This window comes from Pseudopipra pipra, chromosome 27 (assembly GCF_036250125.1).
Source record: "Pseudopipra pipra isolate bDixPip1 chromosome 27, bDixPip1.hap1, whole genome shotgun sequence".
NCBI classification, from domain to species: Eukaryota; Metazoa; Chordata; class Aves; order Passeriformes; family Pipridae; genus Pseudopipra; species Pseudopipra pipra.
The window spans coordinates 683,962-704,767 of NC_087575.1; the positions used below are offsets into that span (position 1 = coordinate 683,962).

The window sequence follows — 20,806 nt, forward strand, 5'->3', positions numbered from 1 at the left end:
TATAACAAGGAGAGCAAAAATCTCCTTCAAATGGAAATGCAGCACCCTCACAATAGGATGTGGTGGCAGCTCCAAAAGAGACCAGTTTGGGGTTAGACAGTGAATATTATCATTTAATTGCAGAGGTAAACCACATGCCCCACCTGCCTCTTTCCAGAGGCCAACACTTTCTCGAGAAGGAGAGACACCCCAGACTTGGTTTAGTAAAGCCAGGGCTGAAAGGGGCCAGGCTAATGCTGAGATCTGAGCAGGGTGGGCAGGAGGGGGCACAAGTTGGGGTGTTACACTGAGGATGCTGAGAGGATGACAGGGACAGTGGAAGGAACATTGGAGCACCTGGAAGGACAGAGGATGCTGAAGGGAGAGCTGGAAGGACGGAGGGGACAAAGGGCACCAAGTGGCCTCTCTCAGAGGTGCTGCTGTTGTGTCCAGGACTGTCTGTCCAGTGCCCACACAAACCCTGCTTGGGCAGAGAGGAAACATCCTGGAAAGGCCAAAAGCAAACCCAAAACACAAAAGTGTTTGTGCCAGTGTGGGTTTGGGGACACCCCCGTGGTGTTGGGACCATCTGACACTGCTCACCCCAGTGACCCCAAGGGATGAGAGTAGAGACTGAGCAAGCGCCAGCCCATGATGGGTTAATATGACACATTCCTGGTGATGCTCCTGTTCCTTTGGCTCTCTGGAAGTGTCCAAACCTCTCACCCTCAGCAGTGGAAAACATTTGTTGCTCTGTTTTGAGCAAATACTGTTAAAGCCCTTTGGAGGCTCAGGTTTCATGTCCCTGCAAGAGAAAAAAGCCTGGAGCTCAGCAAGATGTTATCAGAGACAGAGAATTTATTAGGGATGTGATGGTGCTGTCCCAGCCCAGCCACTCGCTGGGGTTGGCTCAAACATCTGGTGGGAGGATGAAAAACTCGGAGCCGGGGTTTGCATCCCACCTGTGGTGGGAAGGAGGAAAAAGTGGAGCTGCAGCCCCGGGAAAGGGAAATTCTGCAGCCCAGGGGTCCTTTTCTTGCTCCTCTGCTGATGCTTGTGGGTTCTCATCCCATGAGCTCCCCAGGAGGGATGTTCCAGGTTCCCACTGCCACCGGGAACTGGAGTAGGAGAGCAGCACGTGGACAAGGAAACCGGCTCCCACTTGGAGGCTCCCCTCTGCAGCACTTACATTTCATGACTTTCTTCCACTCCACAAGAGAGGAGGAGAAACGGCACAAACAAACCTTGGGCTTGCCTTTGGCCTCTCCCCAGGATGCTTCCCCTCTGCCCAAGCAGGGTTTGTGTGGACACTGGACAGTCCTGGACACAGCAGCAACACCTCAAAGAGCAGCCTCACAGTGCCCTTTTCCCCTCCATCACAGAATCAGCTGGGTTGGAAGGGACCTTCGAGATCATCAACTCCAACCCTTGATCCAACACTGCTGCGGTTGCCAGACCATGGCACTGAGTGCCACATCCAGTTTTATCTTAAAAAACCTCCAGGGACAGAGAAAAAACCTCCAGGGACTCCTTCCAGCCCTCCCTTCAGTATCTTGTCCTTTCAGATGCTCTGCTCCTCCTTCTACTGTCCCTGTTATCATCTCTTCATCTTCCCTCCTTCTGACCATCCATCCGTCCTTCCAGCTGTCCCTCCTGCCATCCTCTGCTGCTTCAAGCTCAAGCCCCCATCTGTCCTGATGGGGGGCTATTTGTTCTTCACTTGTTCTTCACATGTCCTTCACCACATGAAGGTTCAGACTCCCTTCTTGCAGCTCTCGAGGTCTAGTCCAGCATCCAAGTCATGTTGCTGACCTCAGCTGCTGTTCCAGGAGCACAGGGACACAGGCAGAAGTCCTGAGGGAGTTGGAATGAAGTAACTACTCCAAGGATGTCCACTGAGGAGAGAGTTCAGCCCTACATGTATTCATCTAAAATGAGATGAGCCAAATCCTGCACTGGCTGGAGCACTGTCACTGTCACAATGCTCAGGTCCCACTTGGATCCTCTTCACCCTCTACAGCAGAGGCAGACAGGGCTCTCCAGGATACCCAGTGCTCCACAACTCCAGGATGGGCTCTGGTGGTACCCAACAGCCCCATGCCATTGCCTTCTGGTGTGCAAATGCCCGTGGCTGCAAACTAAGCTCCTTGAGAGCCCAACAAAGACCGAGGGAAGATGCTGGAGGATGAGAACTGACTGAAGTGGAAGATGATAGCTGTGTGAACTGCAATAATCCACATCCCTCTGAGGGAATTGGCACATGGCCAGACTGAAGGATGGCCACTGCCAGGCCATTCGTGGGTTATGGAAGCCTTGGATGATCCATTTGGACAGAGGCAGAGGACAGATACATGCCCAGAGGACAGACAGATGCCCAGAGGACAGACAGATGCCCAGAGGACAACCCCAGAGAGGACAACATGAAGGACAACCCTGCTGGGTGTGGGCTTGGGCTCAGCCTCACCTGGTGATCAGCACTGCAGTGTCGTGGTTGGCTATGCCGTTCTCAGGGATAGCATTCCCATTGCCATTCCTGTTCACTATGGATTTCTGCCACTTGCAGAAGCTGTCCAGGGATTTCCCGGCATGATGGTTGATCTCCAGTGTGGGCTGGAATGGAAGCAACATGACAGCGTGTTCCCAGGAGAGCTCTGATGTGAAGGCACTGCCTATTCCACGCCAGCAGAGCACTGACACCAGTCTAGATGCCCCCACTTTACACAGAAAGCAGGCAAAATGTGACTTTAAGAGGACTAAAGCTACCTAAACTTCCCTAAAGTCGCCTTATCATAGAAAAAATCCTCAGAGTCTCTGAGGTCTCCTCAGCCCATGGCCTGAACCCAGTCCCCAGGTGCCTTTAGGAGGATGTGGAGCAGCCAACAGGCTGCACAGGGGAGGTTTCCTGGAGGTGAAATCCAAGGGGAACACACAGACCCACAAAGAAAGTGCAGACATGTGATGGAAATGGCCCAGCAAAGCTCAGCTTACCTGGTCCTCAGTGAGGAGAATTAGCCTGGTCACCAGGATGTTGACAATATTGCCCAGACTCGAGTCCTGGAAAAGTTTGGCAACCTGACCTCCAAGAAACAAGAAAAGAGGAGTCTTAAAAATGAGCTCTCTGGCTGGGTGGCACTGGAATCAGGGGGTGAGCCCTCAGTTGGGCCCTGTGGGTAGAATCAGGGCTGTGGGATCTGAACAAAAACTCCCCTTTGGCAGTTAGGGAAAAGCCTTAATTCCCACAGACTTCACAACCAGGCTTGAAAAAACAAGGGAGAGACCTTGGTGTCTCCTTCTGGGGACACTCAGCAGGGAAGATGATCCCCCAGCACTTGCTCCTTGCCTGGAGCTCAGGAGGGGAAGCCCCACGACCATGGAATCGCTCAGCCCCAAGGATGAAGCTCTGCTGAGGGAAAGGCACAGCATCTCTGAGAAATCTGCCAGCACACGGTTGGTGTGTCAGAGCAGATGAAACAGTTAGAACCGCTATTGTTTTAAAATCTGGCGTCTGCTTTAGAAATGCAAACAGAGCGAGCCATGAAAGGAGATCCTGTGGAGGACAGGACAAAGGGCCATCACAGAGGGGCTTTCAGAGGATTGATGGATAATTTCCAAGCCCATCTCACCTCACAGGAGGATTCAGCGTGGCCAATTCAGGCTGTTAATGCAGCCAGCCTGGTATCCTGCCACCAGCAATGACCCAAGCCCAGGGGCACGGGCGGTGTGGTGTGGAAGAAGGAGGGTGTTTCTGCCGACCCCTCACGCTGCTCAGCCCCCAGGCGTGAGAGCTCACTGTCCTTATGCTTTCCCATGTGTTTCTCAGCTTGGCTGGCCCTATTTGCAATGCTAATTTGAGATGAGAGATGCTGTTCAAAGAAAGGCCTTTGTTCTCCCAGCCCAGATCTGGCCTGTGGTGAGCTCAGACAGGCCAGAGTTTGCCTCTCCTGTGGTGCCTCTCCTTTACAACAGAGGCCCTGCAGGCTCTGGGGCACCACTGCTCATCTGCAGCAGCAGCATGTCAGGATTTTTGACCCAAAACTGTTGCTCTGAGCACGAGGAGAAGCCGCTGTCCTCCTTGAACAGATCTGATTCCCCCACTGCGTTCTCACCCCACTTTTCTTGCAGGAAAAACACACAGCACCCTCTGCCAAGCCCAGACATTGGGGGTGATGAACAGGAGTCATTGCTGGGTGTGTGTCTGAGTCCCCCTCACGTTCCTGGTGTGGTTATAACACTTACAATATTCATGATGGCCAGGATGTACTGCTCTATGTCCCTCCTGCCGTGGTACCCCACCATCATCTTGTCAGCCACCACCAGGGTCTCCACGTAGCGCTCGGTGCTCACGGATCTCTTGAGGGGCAGCTGCCCCCGCTGGCTGTGGTTGCCCGCTGGCTTCAGAGGGGAGGGTTTCAGTGTCCTCAGCCACCAGTGCCTCCCCTTCCAGGGCTTCTCATCTGAGGAGGGAAAGAGATGTTCCTGTTGCCCTCCAGCAGCAACTCGGCAGCTCACAGAGGTCTGGGATGTGCAGCATGAGGGGAGAGGAAAGACCATTGTGGGGCTCTTCGTGTGGACCCAGCAAATGCCCCACTGCAGCCCAGGGCTGTCCCCGTGCTCCTGCCAGCCCTGTTGGCACCACACGCACCCTCCTGCCTCCTCCTGCCCCCTTCTGCCCCCTCCTGCTTCCAGGGAGTGTGTGCCCATCCCACCATATCCCCACACACATCCATGTGCCCAGCCCTGCCCTCACCTCTGTCCCAGGTTGGATTTAGAGGCTGCACAGATATAACCTGAAAATAAAGCCACTACAGATCATTTCCTCTTTCCTTTTCCTGCCGGGACCTCAATTTAGGACTTAGCTTTTCCTCCACAGAAATGGCTGCAGCCTCCAAAGCAGCAGCAGCAGATTTGTAGGACTTTGCTTCAGACTCCAAGTGCTGCTGACCTGACCCTAGGGAGGGTTCCGTAGGATCATAAGCTCCAATCCCTCAGCCTGGAGACCACCACAGGGCAGAAGAGCTGACTGGGAGACCACAGCCACCCTCCGACCCTGCCAGGATCCCCCTCCTCTGCTCTAATGCTGGATCATCAAACATCTACCAGACTGGGAAGACGGGCAGATCACAGGCAACCCCACAACCTGCCAGCTCCAGCTCCTCTGGCTCATCCCAGGAGCTCATGGGGGTGCTCAGGTGAGGACAGGTCCAGCCTGGGTGGCTTTGCTGAGCCAGCTGCACTGTGGTTGTTCTGAACTGTGTTTGCCCCATGGCTCCCACTGCACGGACTTTGCTTTCCAAGAAGCAATTAGGAGCAGGCTAAATTTTTTTTTCTGGAAGCTGGGGAATGTGGCACAGAGTCAACAGAAGGGGAGTCTGCTGGCACTTTGTCCCAGCTTTGGGAGCTGGGATGGGAGGAGCTGGGCCAGGGAAATACAGAGTGTCTCCAGAGATGCTGGTGGGTCTGGGGACACTCAGAGCTGCCCAGAGCAGGGTGGCAGTGCCCCCGTGTCTCCAGGTGTCCCACCCCTTCCAGCAGTGACCCCTCATCTGGTTAAGTGTCACCACTGAGGCAGTGAATGAACACCCTGAAGGGACACATAAACCTCCAGGAGCAGCAGGGGAGAGCTCTGCTCTGTCCCCCCAAACTGATCCACAGAAAGCCATCCAGCCCCTCTGCAGGGATGGCCTCTCATCCTTATAGAGCCAGGGAGTTTACCTCTGTAAACTGAGGGAGAGCCATCCTGTGTACCTGCAACATTTTGGGTAGATGGAGTCTATTCCCAAGGACCAGGGATTTCAGCCACACTCTGGGACACAGATGATGAGAAGCAATTGTGGAGAGGCCAGGACAGACCTGTGAGTCCCTCTGGGAGTCAAAGGTTTGCAGGTATAGAAATGGGGTAGAAGTACAGCTACCATTCCCTGTAAACATCCTCTGTGACCAACCAGGTCCCACATCCCACCCCCAAGGCATCTTTCCACCTGGTCTCCAACAGAAGCAGAGTTATCTCAGCATGGACACAACCTGCAGTGGCTAAAAACCAAAGGCAAGTCTCTGCTGAGCATGTGTAAGCTGTGATTTCTCAATACATGGTAACTTGACCAAATCTGGGAGGATTTTTCTGAGTAAAAATAAGAGGTGGATTTTTCTCTCTTCTATCCCATGATCTATTTACACAATTAAAAGCCCTGCTGTGAAGAGGAGAGCACAAGACCTTTCCAAAGACCAGGCCACCGGAAGTGCTCAGCATGGGTCAAAGTAAACAGAAATCTTTCTTGAATGCAGATGAATTTGGTTCTTTGACACCTAGAGCAGTGTGCACCTTCAAAGCCTGGTCTGACAGGACGTTCCCAGCCTTTTCTGGGATGGCTTGAGGGGGTGTTGGTGGGAACGGGTACCTAGCACTCCACAGGCTGCATCTATGTGGGGGTACTGGAGAGATGATCTCTTGTACACGACGTGGGGGCTGCCCTTGCCCTCTCCCCCCGTGCTGACGTTGGCTCCAGGGCTCAGGGGTTCAATGAAATATTCCTCCTCATCTGCCACGATCACCCCGTGCTGCAGAAGGAAAGAGAGAGAGAGGGAAGGCAATAAAAGAGATGGAGAGAGAACTGGGGGTTGAATTGGTGGCTTCTCATAATGAGCTTTCTGTAAATCAACTCCATAATTTCTGGGGACTGATAAATACTTTGGAGGATGTGAAGGAATCCTTCATTCACACACAAACTCTGAACTGTATGAACATACAGAGCAGAGAAAACCCAGCCAGATGGTCCTGGATGCCTTGAGACATCTGTGTTCACTAAAGTCCTCTGGAAATCACAGCCTTTCCTTGCAAAATTATGAATGAGTTGTTTCTTATTCCACCCACTCAGTCTCATTGAGAGCTGCCTGTGCGATCCTAAATACCATACATTGAAACTGCAGCACAGCTCAGCAGTGAGACCTGCCTCCTGTGCCTTCAGCTTCACCTGAGAACCTTCCAAAGCAGCTCAGGACCATTCCCACCAGCTGGGAACTGGGGCACAGAGCTGCAGAGAAGTGTGAATACTCAGAGGCTTTTGAGAAACACACCAAATCTTTAAAATCCGAAGTCTGATTAAGCAGGGAGGCAACGAGCAGGAGCCACAACCCTCCTCTGCAGCCTGGAACCTGGGTTGTTCACCTTGTACACCTCAGACTGGCCACCTCAGTCAGATGATCTTGTTTCTGCTCCCTTATTTGTTTGGGTTTTTTTATTCTTTGACTGACTGAATTTCAGCTGTGAGCCCAGACTTTGCTCTCTCTGAGTGGAGCCACTTGTGAGACAGTGATGACCAGGCAGGAGCAGATCCCAGTGGGGTGAGCAGCCAAACCCACCAGGTGCTTGCAAGATCTCTCCTCTGCAGCCAGTCCCATCCTCACAGCAAGATTTCCCCTTACCTGAAAGGTCTGAGCAACCAAAAAAGTTTCTGGAAGCACAACATGAGCTCTATCACTGTAACAACTCCTGAATCTCCCAATAACTCCAAGGAAGGTGGTTGTGCCACCAGCTGAACTTCACCACCAAGCAACCAAGGCACAGAAATACACCTGGCATGGTTCAGGCACGATCCCAAACGTCCAAGACCCATGTTACCTGGCTGTCCTCCCACTCCCTGTGTGCAAGCAGAGGTGGGGAATGGTCATCCCTGTGTGCAGAGACACCCCTGCCCTGCCACCAGCTCAGCGCTGGTGCTGTCCTTTGGATGTCACAGCACTTTGGATGTCACAGCACTTTAAAATCTCCCTCTGTGCCCAGGGAACAGGAGCCCTGCTCTGCCAGGACTGGTGTGGCCTCCCCTGCAATACTAGGGCAGTTTGGGGGGACACAATATAAGAAAGATCTGAAGCCATTAGAGGGTGTCCAAATGAGGCCACAAGGATGGGGAAGGGCCTTGATTTGCAGCCATGTCAGGACACTGAGGGCACTTGGTGTGTTCAGCTGGACAAGAGGAGACTGAGGGGAGACCTCAGTGCAGTTCCAACTGCCGGGGCAGGGGCAGAGGAGGGGCAGGGACTGAGCTCTGCTCTGGGGGGATCAGGGACAGCACCCAGGGAATGGCTGGAGCTGTGTCAGGGCAGGCTCAGGTTGGATCTCAGGAAAAGGTTCTTCCCCCAGAGGCTGGTTGGGCACTGACCAGGCTCCCCAGGGCAGTGGGCACAGCACCAAGGCTGCCAGAGCTTCAGGAGCATTTGGATGATCCTGAGAGGCACAGGGTGGGATTGTTGGGGTGTCTGTGCAGGGCCACAGGTTGGACTGGATGATCCTTGTGGGTCCCTTCCAACTCGGTATATTCTGGGATTCTGTGGCAGAGAGAGGAGAAGTCGGTGTCTGTAAAACCCCTTGAGGCCCTTGAACGGAAGGTCCCACCTGTGTAACAGCACTGTGGAGGGTGTTCTGGGGGAAGCCTCTCTAGGATGGACCCTCCCAGCCCAGCCGGGCTCTGCCCCTCTCCCTCCCTCCCAGAGCTCAACTGGGGCAGTGTGTGCATGGCAAAGCCACCAAACCCCCAGTGCCGGGGGATTTCCTCCTGCCCCAGGCTCTGTTGCTCTTGGCTGGGCTCCACCTTCTCAAACACAAGTGAGGTACTGTGAGGTTACCCTGGCCAGGGCTCCGGCGGAAAGCTGAGTGCCGGCAGCAGAGCCAGCTGGCTGTCGGCTCCGAGGGCCGGGGAGGAGGAGGTCACCACCAGCCTGGGGCAGAGCACCAAGGGGGAAGAGCAATTCCTGCCCCAAACCCATGTCCTGCTGCAAAAGGGATGTTCTGACTTAAACCTGGAGCCTCAAACCACCACCTCCCACCACGAAGCTTGGATATCCTGGGAGGGTGACCCCAAGGACCCAGCTCTGAGGTCCAGATGCTGGACATGACACAGGCCTGGTGAAAGGGGGTGGTGAGAAGTCCTCAGGGAGATCCCTGTGGTTTGTGGGGGAGCTAAACTGGATATCCTGTCCGTGATTCAGCCAGGTCAACTGCAGAGCAAGGATGGTTTGTGTTCTTAGTTATAACCACGGTTCAGAAAAGCACAACCTCACACTGGGATTTGGCTCTTCCAGCTCCTCATACAGACATAGGAGCTGTTTGCCTCAGCAGGGACCATCTCTGCCTTGCTCCAAGCATTTGTGTCCATGCTGGGCCCAGGGGGGGCTCTTCAGGTGAAAACACGATTTCAGCACACACAGGGAAGCTGTGGCTGCCCCATCCCTGGAAGTGTCCAAGGCCAGGTTGGACGGGGCTTGGAGCAACCTGGGCTAGTGGAAGGTGTCCCTGCCCACGGCAGGGGGTGAGACTGGATGAGCTTTAAGGTCTCTTCCAACCCAAACCCTTCTGTGGTCAAAAGTAACCCAAAACAAGTTCTATCTGTGTAAGGACAAAATTTGTTATGGCTTTGTTTTATGTCAAAATCATAAGGGTTGTTGAGAAAATATAAATATATGTGTATAGTAAAGATACTCTGGTGAAGAATAACATTTTATATGTTTATAGATAAGGAACCAACAGCCTCAGTCCCTTAGAGAACACCAGGGAATTGCCTGGGCCTTGACCAGAGTTCTCATGTCTAAACAATGGGAACCAAGGGACAGGACCTGAGGGAATGGCTGGAGCTGTGCCAGGGGGGTTGAGATGGATCTCAGGGAAAGGTTCTTCCCCCAGAGGGTGGTTGGCACTGCCCAGGCTCCCCAGGGCAGTGGGCACGGCCCCAAGGCTGCCAGAGCTCCAGGAACGTTTGGACAATGCTCTGAGGGACAGGAGAGGATTGTTGGGGTGTCCTGAGCAAGGCCAGGGGTTGGACTTTGATGATCCCTGTGTGTCCCTTCCTGCTCAGGATATTCTGTGATTCTGTGAACTTAAGCCTGGGTGACTTCCCCTGAAGCTCAGCCTGAAGCCCAGCCCAGCTCGCCCTCCATGGGAGATGTGTGGGGTGAGCCTCTCTGCCCAAGTGCCCTCAGGCCTATGGTCTAGAAAAACAGTGGGAGCGTGTCTGGATATTGGGAAGACATGCCCAGACACTGGCATCCAAAGCTGATGTGTTGCGAGGTGAGGGTTGTGTCAGAGGTGTTTGAAAACAAAGCAGTTTAGTGGTGCACCCTGCAGACACAGAAATTCCTGAGGGATGTGGGAGTTGGAGGACAGGAGGATGGCTAAGGGCTCATTACCATTTTCTCAGCTTTGTGTTGGACACAATTATCCCTTTCCCTCCTCCTCGTGCACAGCTCACCCCACAACCAGCACCTGGTTCCTGCTTGTGCCCTTTCAACACCACAACTCCCTGGGCAGCTTCAGTGAGCCGGGTCTGCAAACATGGGTCACCTTGTGCAGTCCCTCCTCAACAGCAGGAACACGAACCTGGACTCCTCAGCCACTGGGGACCCTCTTCTGTCCCTGCCCGTCCCCTCCAAAGCAGATGATTCCTGCCTGAAGCTGAGCACGCTGTGGATGAGGGATGGCACAAGTGAATCAGCTGTTACTGAGCAACCAGAGCTCTACCAAAGGTCTCTGGTGTAAGCACGGCTCCCTCTCTGCCACCTACAAACATTCCGGGCTCCTCTTGCCCAAATTCCCAACCCTGTTGTCCTCACTGACCCAGCAGACCTCCTCCCCCACCCTCCCCGATGTCCACAGCTCTCGGGGGCAGGGGGACAGAGCTCAGGAAAAGGAGACATTGTTGGATGACCCTCAGTCCCTCTTTGTACCTGGCTGCATTTTCCTCCAGACAGCCCTTGGTATCTCTCCAGGGCTAAACACAGCCTGTGGACTGAATTATCCCAGTTCAAAGTGCTGCTGGGCCATTGCTTGCCCTCTGAAGTGGGAAGGGTGATGCTAGATCCCTCCGGATCCAGCAGCATCCAGCTCACCCCTCAGTGCCTTTGAGAATACCAGGGAATTGTCTGGGACTTGAGCAGAGTTCCCATGTCTAAACAAAGGGAACCAGGAGTTTATGCAGCTCTGAGTTTTGGCTGTGAGGTGGAAACATTAGACTCTATGATATAATGACTCAGATTCTCATTTCTGTTAATAACCCACAGCACTGTTCTGGCAGTGTAATTCAGCAATAAATCAAACGTGAATTCATTCCCATTTGGATGCTCTTCCACACTGCCAGAATAGTGCTCAGAGGTGGGGCTGGAGCCTAAATATGAGTCTGGCCTACAGAGTCTTTTTCTACATGTTATCCCTCCAAGGGAGCCATCAGCCTTGGGATTCACTAACGGGGTATGTTTGCTCCATCCCTCCATCTGGCAGGTCATGAAATGTGCTTTAGGAGCCAGAAATATCAGAAAAATCACAGAAAAATAGGGATGGAAGTCCTTAGTCTATTCCCAGCGCTGGAAGAAGTAATGAATCATACCTGGAGGATTTTTGAGAGGCATTTATCTGGCCTGTTCTTAAAGATCTCCAAAGATCTCCCACTCTCCAAGCAATCTAGTCCAGACCTCAGCTAACCTTACCACTGATGTTACCATTAAGCTTTTCTTACTGATATTTAGGACCATGATGTCTTTTATAAGCTGTTAAGACTTGCAAAATCAATCATTCCCACCCTCCTTCCAGCAGCCTAGCTGGTTTTGAGGAACGCATCTTTGTTGTTCTCTTTTTCATACTGAAAACCTGATTATTTCAGTTTTTCCTACATAATTCACATTTTTAGCTCCTGAAATCAAGCCTGGGAAACCCAAGAATCTATCTACATTTGTAAGGACCTCAATGCACTTTTGACATTCCAGTGGTGCTGTGAAATTCCTGCCCTCCTGCACTTCTCCCTTTCTTTCAGCACATGCAAAACATTTTTTGCTGTTGCTGTTGGAAGGGGAGGGGAGAGCTCTTCGAGAGCCAAAATAATGGATTATCCCATTCCAATTAAAATCAGTGGAAGAATGCCCACTGCCTTTGGCAGGGAGAGGACTGCAAGTGGAACAGGGATGAGGAACCCCTGGAGATGTGATGAGGGATGTGCTGTCTGCACCTTCCACCCATTTTGGACACTGGTGCAATATTCCCGCTTGACTCCAATCCCAGACCTTTCCCAGCGCATGGACCCACCTGCTGGGACACACAGCTGGTTGCAGAGATCAAAGAGGCTGCAATTAGTTGTCGGCATTGCCAAGCACAGACACTCACCAGCCCGTTGCAGTTGCTGATGGCCACCTTGGAGCTCAGGTACTGGTCCTGCAGGTGGCCAGCGTAGTGACAGTCCTCGTGGAAGTCGTGCTGCCAGTCCATGCCATCCCGCTTCCAGTATTCCACAGTGAAGTGCTCAGCCAGCAGGTTGGAGTGCAGGGTCAGGTTGAGCAGAAACTGGGTCCTGTGGGCAGAGACTTTGTAGAAGACCTGCTGCTCGGAGGGCTCGTAGGCCAGGGAGCCCAGGCTGCGCCGGGGCCGCGGCTTCAGCTGCCTCCGCATGTCAAAGGTGAGGAAGTCCCCATTTTGGTCCACTTGGATGGGGAAGGCGATCTCATAGTGATCCAGGCTGGAGAGGAACTCCTCTGGGGAGGGAAGGAAACACAGAGGAATGATGTTCTGCAAGGACAGCCTGAGTCAAACACCCAGTGATGTTGAGCACAGCCACAGCCAGCACAGGGGCCTGACACACAGGGTGTGCTCTGCCGAGGCTGCAGGATCCTTGGGATACTCCCAAAGCCCTGCAGCCCACAGAGCCTTGGGATAGCAACACTATGGAGTCTAATTTTCTTCCTCTGCAGATGATGTAAAGGGGCCCTTCAGGACCTGGCTCTGGTCCTGGACTATCCCCCATCCATCCATCCATCCATCCATCCATCCATCCATCCATCCATCCATCCATCCATCCCTCCATCCATCCCTCCATCCTCCATCTCCACTGGGCAGAGGGACTCCAGGCTGTGCAGAGCTACACTCTGTGGTTTGAAGGGTTATTTTAACTGGATCGTTTCAGTAACAAACCCAGCAATAAGGTCTCCCCAAAATGAACCAGAACAAGCCTTGGGGTGACAATATCAGTCTTGCTGAGGATCTGTGGGTTCCTCAGAACATCTACAGCTGCCAAATGGACCTGCCAGCTGATAACTCACACAATCACAGCACCACACCAACCTCCCCAGTCACAGCTGCCTCGGTGCAGGAGGTCCTGGGCATCCTCCTGAGGGGCATAAAGCCACTGTCCTTGTAGTGCCAACCTTGATACCAAAACAAGAAAGAGGGTAACTATCAAAAGAAGAAAGAGGGCAACCGGAATTCCCCAGCTGGGCTGAAAAGGCAGCAAGAAAAGAAGTCAGACATCTCTATTCCTCGGCCAGGTCTCTGTCTGTGGTACCATCCTGCCTTCCCAGCTCACTGGATTTGTGATATTTTTTATCATATCAGCATGGATTAGCACCTTCTCTTGGGGCACTTGAGCTTTGGGCCTGTCCTGTAGTGCTCTGAAATGTGCTCTGTAAGGTCACTGTCTGACCTATCTGCCTGGTAATGCAACAGTTCTGCCTGTCAAACAACTTGGCACTGAACAACCTCCCCAGAAATCCCTCCTTTTCAAAGGAAAATGTCCCAGGGACTGCAAGGCTGGATCTGAGCCGTCTCTGACAGCCCTCAGCACCAGAGGCTTCAGTAGGAAATGTAAAATATCGTATGCTGGGCAGGACAGCTTCTCCACCACACTGTGTTTTCTGAACCCCTCGTGTCTGGAGGTCTTAAGTGTCCTGAACCCTCTGTTCATTCTGGAAGAGCCTTCCTGTGCTTTCTGCACCTATTTGGAGTTGCTTCCTAAGCAAACAGGCTGCTCCAGGGTGGCTGCATTTCTCCTGGCTCCTCCTTCCCGACCATGAGCACTTCTGGCACCTCTCCCTTGCCTCAACAAGCCAGAAATAATTATTAGTTTTTTAACTTCCTGTGCTCCAGCTTCTCCTGCATCCCCTGTGATGCAAACAAGGGTGACTATTTGCACTTCAGCAATGACTTCAGGCTTGGAAAAATTCGTTACGGGAAGTGCCTTGTTTTTCTTTTTCCCTCTTTGCAGCCCATGTGGGCTTGAAAAAGAGTGAATCAGAAGGAGGTTTGTGCATGTTGTGGCTACAAAGGTCCTAGGAGCCTGGGCTGGAGTCTCTGATCCTGACCTGGAAGCATATCTAGGAGGAAAAAAGGTGTCCAGAGCCTGAGGGTGAAGCTGTGTGTGAGAATCTGATTGTGTTGTGGTGTTGGTCACTGTGCATCTTCTCAGGGATGTCACCCTGGGAAATGAAGGACAGGGAGAGCCTAGGAACAGTATCCTGGTCACAGGAATGTTTTAGGAAGTGATGCCTTCGAGTGGGAATGCCACAAATGGAAAAAATAACCAAAGATAGAATCATGGAATAGTTTTGCTGGGAAGGGATCTTAAAGATCATCTCATTCCACCCCCTGCCATGGGCAGGGACACCTTCCACTAGCCCAAGTTGCTCCAAGCCCCGTCCAACCTGACCTTAGACACTCCCAGGGATGGGGCAGCCACAGCTTCTCTGGGCAACCTGTGCCAGGGCCTCACCACCCTCACATGGAAGGATTTCTTCCATATATCCAATCTAGATCTAATATTCCCACTATCTAATGTTATATACATGACGGTTCTGCTGACAGTCATGCAGAGTGTTGATAATGAAGAGAGAGTTTCAACACAGGAAAGATGTCACTGTCCTCACCCAGAGTCACAGCTGCCTCCTCCTCTTCTCTAAAAATGTAAAATATTAATTTAGTCTCTAAGAGGTTTAGATCTCTTACTCTCCAACCCTGTCTACTCCATCCTACATCACAGATGTTCCCCAAATCCCTCATTTCTCCATCACTCCCCACATTACAGACCATACTGGGAGTTCCATTTGGCCCTTCTGTCAGGTGCCCTCTGACCCTCAGCCACTTCACACTCCATGAATAGACCTTGGCCTGAGCTCTGCTGCACCCACTGGACCAGAAGGGTCTGCACTGGAGATAAGTACTTGGTGTCTGCAGAGACCTGTCAAATTGCTGTGGAAGAGAGGCTATAAAAAGCCTTTCTCCAGGAAAACCTCCCCATGGCTGTGTGGGACACTGGGCACCCCTGAAGGACCACAAACCTCCTGGGAGAGAGCAAGGGAGAAAGCTGGGGAGGAGGAGGGATGGGATGTGGGCAGAGGTACCTCATTGTCCCATTTCTGGTGGGAAGAGAGCAGGGATGGCAGAATAAGGGAAAGGGCACGGGGCAGGCAGAGGGGGAAGCTGAATAAACAGAAGAAGAAGGAAAGGTGAGGAGGGAGGATTTTATTCCCTCCTGTGTCCTCACCATTGCCTCACTCATGACTGAGCTGCTTCAAGGATGTAGAGGAAGCAGATGTTTTCTTTGGTCTTGTCACCAAAGAGGAACCCCAGCTGCAGCCCAGACATGATTCCCAAGGGATGGCTGTGGAAAGTCCTCTGGAATCCCCTGGCTTCAGGCTGCCCCAGCACTGTGGCAGCCTCACTATGTCCTTCAAGGGTCCACTGGTTTACAAGTAATCAGGAACAGTAAGATCAGCCCCACCTAATGTCCCATAAAATGGGAATGTCTGATCTATCACTGTAGTTAAACTAAGGACCTAACAGAAAATTCCCTTTGGATCAAAAACCACTCAGCTCTGGTGAGCACATGCTGGATCCATGGTCAATTCACACAATCATGGAATCATAAAATGGTTTGCGTTGGGAGGAACCTTAAAGCCCATCCAGTCCCACCTCCTGCCGTGGGCAGGGACACCTTCCACCAGCCCAGGTTGCTCCAAGCCCCGTCCAACCTGGCCTTGGACACTTCCAGGGATGGGGCAGCCACAACTGCTCTGGACAAGCTGTTCCAACGATTTCAGCTGCTGTTCCCTGCACGGTTACATTGGAACCTCGTTACACTTCCTGGGCTTGCAGAGGCCTCAACACCAGCTGCTGTTTCCCATAAAGATAATTAGAGCTCATGACTATGATACCTTAATCTTTCTCCTGCATAAAGCAAATACCCCGACCTGGAGTCATGTGCACACAGGGCACATGAGTCCTGCTGCTGCTGACTGGGGACAGTCACTCAGTGGAGATCAGGGGCGTGTTGAAAACACTGGCCTTTGTTCTCCAACTGCTCAGAGGAGATAACAGCATTTCACTCTCTTGAGAAGGTGTTGTGGGGATTATGTCCTGACTGTCTCAGCAGTGTGGTGAAGTGTTGAGTAACACCAACACTGTTTTGGATGCAGGAGACTAAAACAGGCCTCTGACAGCAAGAGGGGCCCATGGGCCTGTGACCAAACGTGTGAAGAACAAGGGGAAGTGCTGGATTCTGGGATGGGGAAACCTCGGATGGACAGACTGGGAATGAGAGGCTGGAAAGCAGTGCTGGGAAGGGGCCCTGGGGGTCCTGGTGGGTGCCAGTTGTCCCTGAGTCAGCAGTGCCCTGGCACCCAGGAGGGACAACCCTGTCCTGGGGGCATCAGGGAGGGGATTGTCCCGCTCTGCTCTGCCCTGGGGCAGCCTCACCTCAACATTGGGGCAGTTTGGGGGGACACAGTGAAAGGAAGATCTGAAGCCATTCGAGAGTGTCCAAAGGAGGCCACAAGGATGGGGAAGGGCCTTGATTTGAAGCCGTGGGAGGACACTGAGGGCACTTGGTGTGTTCAGCTGGACAAGAGGAGACTGAGGGGAGACCTCAGTGCAGTTCCAACTGCCGGGGCAGGGGCAGAGGAGGGGCAGGGACTGAGCTCTGCTCTGGGGGGACCAGGGACAGCACCCAGGGAATGGCTGGAGCTGTGTCAGGGCAGGCTCAGGTTGGATCTCAGGAAAAGATTCTTCCCCCAGAAGCTGGTTGGGCACTGCCCAGGCTCCCCAGGGCAGTGGGCACAGCACCAAGGCTGCCAGAGCTCCAGGAGCATTTGGATGACCCTCTGGGGCATATGGTGAGACTCTTGGGGATGGGTCTGTGCAGGGCTAAGGGTTGGACGGGATGGGCCTTGTGGGACTCTTCCAACTCGGTAAATTCTGTGATTCTGTGACCCTTGGGACTGGACAGGGACTGGGGAGGGGACAGACTGCAATCCCTGGGACCACCACACTCCCAACAATGTCATGGGCTAAGGCTCATCCCCTGGCCAGCTCAGGGCATTTAGGAAAGCACAAATGCACTAATTTTGGAGAGCCCTTGGGTTTAGAATGAGGTATATTAACAAACAGAGTGGGGACTCATGCCCAGGGAGGGTCTGGGGTGCTGTGAGTCAGGATGGGGGTGATCTGGCAGCACCATCCCTGTCAGAGTGTGGGGCTGCACATGGAGGGAGGTGTGAACTGCCAGACCCAGAACAGTCCCTCCAGGAACTGCCAGAGCCTTTGGCCAACAGGACCAGAAAATGGGTGACTTTTTAAAAGAAAATCTGCCTGTATAACTTTGCACAGCAGGGTTTGGTTGTTTCTCCTTGTGCTGCCTCCATGGGCAGCACTGAGATGGTGCCCAGCTCCAGGATGGTGTGGGGTTTTGGTTGCCTTTGTCCCTCTTTCCAGTTCTGCTTCACAAGACAACCCATGGACACGGTAACTCCATCCTACACTGCTCAGGGAATGTCACCCGGCTCCAGCCAGGGAATGTCACCCACTTTCACCCTGCTGGGATTGATCTGGGCACACGTCAGATGTCAGGATTGTGGCTGCCTAAGTAAGTTTTAACACCTTGCACTGATAAATGTCTGATTTCAGAGCTCTTCCTTCTCACCTCTGGTGCCTGATGGGAGTTCTTAAAACTTCTTAAAAAATGATCATAAAAATAGTAGCACTAAGTAGTTTAACTACCCTGTGCTACCTGCCTGTGCTGTTTTGTACTCTAGGCTGGCACAAAGCAGCCCACCTCACTTTCCAGTCCATTCACTCCTAACCTGGAATAAAATCAGACACAAAAGCACAAATCTAGGTACAAGAGACCCAAATTCTGCTTTCCTTGCAGTCACACATTGTGTGACTCTGTATTTAAACACAAGACCATTACAGAATCACAGGATATGCTGAGTTGGAAGGGACTCATCAGGATCATGGAGTCCAACTGATGGCCTTGCACAGGACACCCCAACAATCCCACACAGACACACAAGATGGGTACAAAGTGCTCATGCCTGAGCAGGTTTGAGCAGTTACTACCGGTATCACTTACAGAAACATGTGTCCAAACTAAAACTGCTCCTCCAGCAGCACAGGCCTGTCCAGGCTCAGCTGGGCAGACGGTTTGGGTGCTCCAGCACTGCCCTCCATTCCTGCACACACCAAGGACCTGCTGGCTGCACACACACAACCCTCCTAAGCTTCTACTCATCCAAGGATGCACTGCTCCACCCAAGTGGAAGGGGAGCTTCCCTGCTGTCACCACATCGCCTTCCTTTCCTAAGCCTGTTGTGTCTCTTGCCCTGCACAGACCTGACTGCTCTGAATTCTGCAAAAAGTCCCATCCAAGAAAAAAAACACATCCTTTCCTTGCAGGGCAATGGAAAACATAGGACATGCAGCAGGAGCAGCTCCGGAGCAGTGCAGCAGGGGTGGAGGTATCTCCGTCCACTCCTCAGCACATTACCCCAACACTTCCCGGGGCAGCAGTAGGGTTTGTGCCAGCAGCAGTGGGTGGACCCAGCTCCCCTCCCAACTCCGATCCCTACCTTGTGACTGGAAGGTGTAAGCAGGGAAGGTGCCCACGGCCGCAGCGAGGATGACAGTCCACATGAGAAGCCTCCAAGCCACTGCCATGGTCAGCGCTGCTTGTCTCAGTGCAGGGAGAATTGTGCCAGCTGGGAGGGCGCTGTCCCAACATGTCTCTCCCTCAGGCACTGCTTATGTGGAGACAGGAGTGCTCGGTCCCTCCGCAGGCATCCTTGGCCGCTCTGTGCTCTTCCCAGGGCAGCGAGGCCGGAGTGTCCCTGCAGGGGCCTGGGCCTGGGCCAGCACAGCGGGGTCAGCACGGGCTAATCCGGACCTCAGGCATTGCCCCTGCGGAGGAGAGGGTGGGGTGAGTGAGTGGGAGAGAAAAAGGATGGAGGAGGAGGGCACCAGGGAGAACACGGGGTGCAGGGATGAGGAAAGCCTGCAATGGGACAGACAAAGGATGGAGGAGAAAGACACGACAGAGAACGTGGGGTACAGGAATAAAAGCTTTGAATGGGACAGACAAAGGATGGACAAGAAGGATGTGAGGGAGAACATGGGGTGAAGGGTGAATGAGGAAAGCCTTGAAGGGGAGAGACAAAGGGAAAAAAAAGGAGGAGAAGGACACAAGGGAGAACATGGGGTGCAGGACTGAGGAAAGCCTTGAATGAGAGAGAAAGGGAGAGACAAAGGATAGAGGAGAAGGACATGAAGAACGTGGGGTGCAGGAATAAAAGCTTTGAATGGGACAGACAAACGACGGAGGAGAAGGACACAAGGGAGAACATGGGGTGCAGGAATGAGGGAAGCAACTGAGAGACACAAAGGGAGAGAAGGATATGAGGGAGAACACGGGGTTCAGGAATGAGGAAAGCCCAATGCTGGAGGAGTGAGATGGAAAGAGTGCAAAAGAGGAGGACAGGATGGAAAGTGAAAGCAGCCATAATTAACCACATCAGCTCACAGCACTGCAAAACCACGTTGTCCTGCTCCAGGGACACTGCACACCCAGGGGCTCTGCCAGCACTGCTCCAACAGCAGCACTAAGGGCTGGAATATACCCTATACCTGAGGAAAGGAGATCAGAATCAGTGGGAACCCTTTGTCCTGTGGCAACACCCACGAGGAAGCACAGATCAAACAGTGACCTGGTCTGGGTTACCTGATATCTTAAAGGGGAGCAGGAAAGAACAGCATCAGCAGCAACCAAGAAATCATCTCTACTGGTTTCCCTGGATTTAAAACACACCCTAATGACTGTCACTGCACAGAAGGAAGAGCACTTGCTCCCAGAGTGTATTGGTCAAACCATAAAAAAGTGATGGAGAACAAAGGAACCATTCAGTGAACTCACCCTCAGCCCCATCCACAAATGGATCCTGAGATTCCAATTGCATTTTTTATTTAAAATGGTTTGCTAATTGCTTCAGTGAAAGATTTTTGGCTTGCAGATGATTCCCACTCAGTCTGAGGCAATTATACAAACTCACATCATGCTGGAGAGTTGTGTAAAGCCAGTGGGTTTTGTTTCCATCCAGTGATCCCATGACGTATGTGATGAATACAGCACATACCTCACCAGAGCCCGGAGAATCCCAAATATCTGAGCAGTGATGCTCTGCTCCAGAGCAGCCCTGTAGCAAAACATAAACCTCCTTGCAAAGATGACAGATAAATAAATATATCCTGAATCTCGACTTGCTGGAGCATGGCTGGGAAAAGCAGGACAGACGCTCCTGAGCTGCTGGGAAGATGAGGATGGAGATGGGAGGAGGGTGCTCATTGCAAAGGTGTCAACAGCCATGGCATGTGTGTGGTCCTCATCCCAGTAAGGAAACACTTGGAATAACATTATTAGACCCTGCCTTGCTCTGCTGTTGTATGTTTTAAACAGCGAAGGCTACCAACTGGCTAGAGCACAGTCTGGTTCCTCCTGGGCTCTGTCATGCTCCCCATCACCTCGTGTCCTCAGGGGAGTCTGAAACCCTGAAAGTTTATTTCTACTTCTGTTTTCCCACCTTTACTACGCAATTCATGCAATTTGCGCTGTGGGGCCTGGAATAACACCCATCACAGGACACAGACTGCATGGGTGAGGTGTAAGAGGAAATCTGGGAGATGGTTCTTGCCCCAATAATTATCATCGAAACCCAGAATGGTTTGAGTTGGGAGGGATCTTAAAGACCATTTTGTTCCAAC

At 52.5% G+C, this 20,806-nt stretch overlaps 1 protein-coding gene across 1 annotated transcript in view; it reads right to left on the bottom strand.

The window, feature by feature from the left end:
- ADAMTS10 (ADAM metallopeptidase with thrombospondin type 1 motif 10) overlaps positions 1–20,806 on the bottom strand; it is a 56,085-nt gene that overhangs the window by 29,923 nt on the left and 5,356 nt on the right. The window contains exons 2-7 of the mRNA XM_064637658.1: positions 18,625–18,952; positions 12,119–12,483; positions 6,375–6,534; positions 4,216–4,433; positions 2,968–3,051; positions 2,444–2,589 (exon numbers count right to left, since the gene is read on the bottom strand). Of these exons, the coding sequence (XP_064493728.1) occupies positions 2,444–2,589; positions 2,968–3,051; positions 4,216–4,433; positions 6,375–6,534; positions 12,119–12,483; positions 18,625–18,712 (1,061 nt within the window). The 5' untranslated portion in view covers positions 18,713–18,952. The remainder of the gene's footprint in view (positions 1–2,443; positions 2,590–2,967; positions 3,052–4,215; positions 4,434–6,374; positions 6,535–12,118; positions 12,484–18,624; positions 18,953–20,806) is intronic.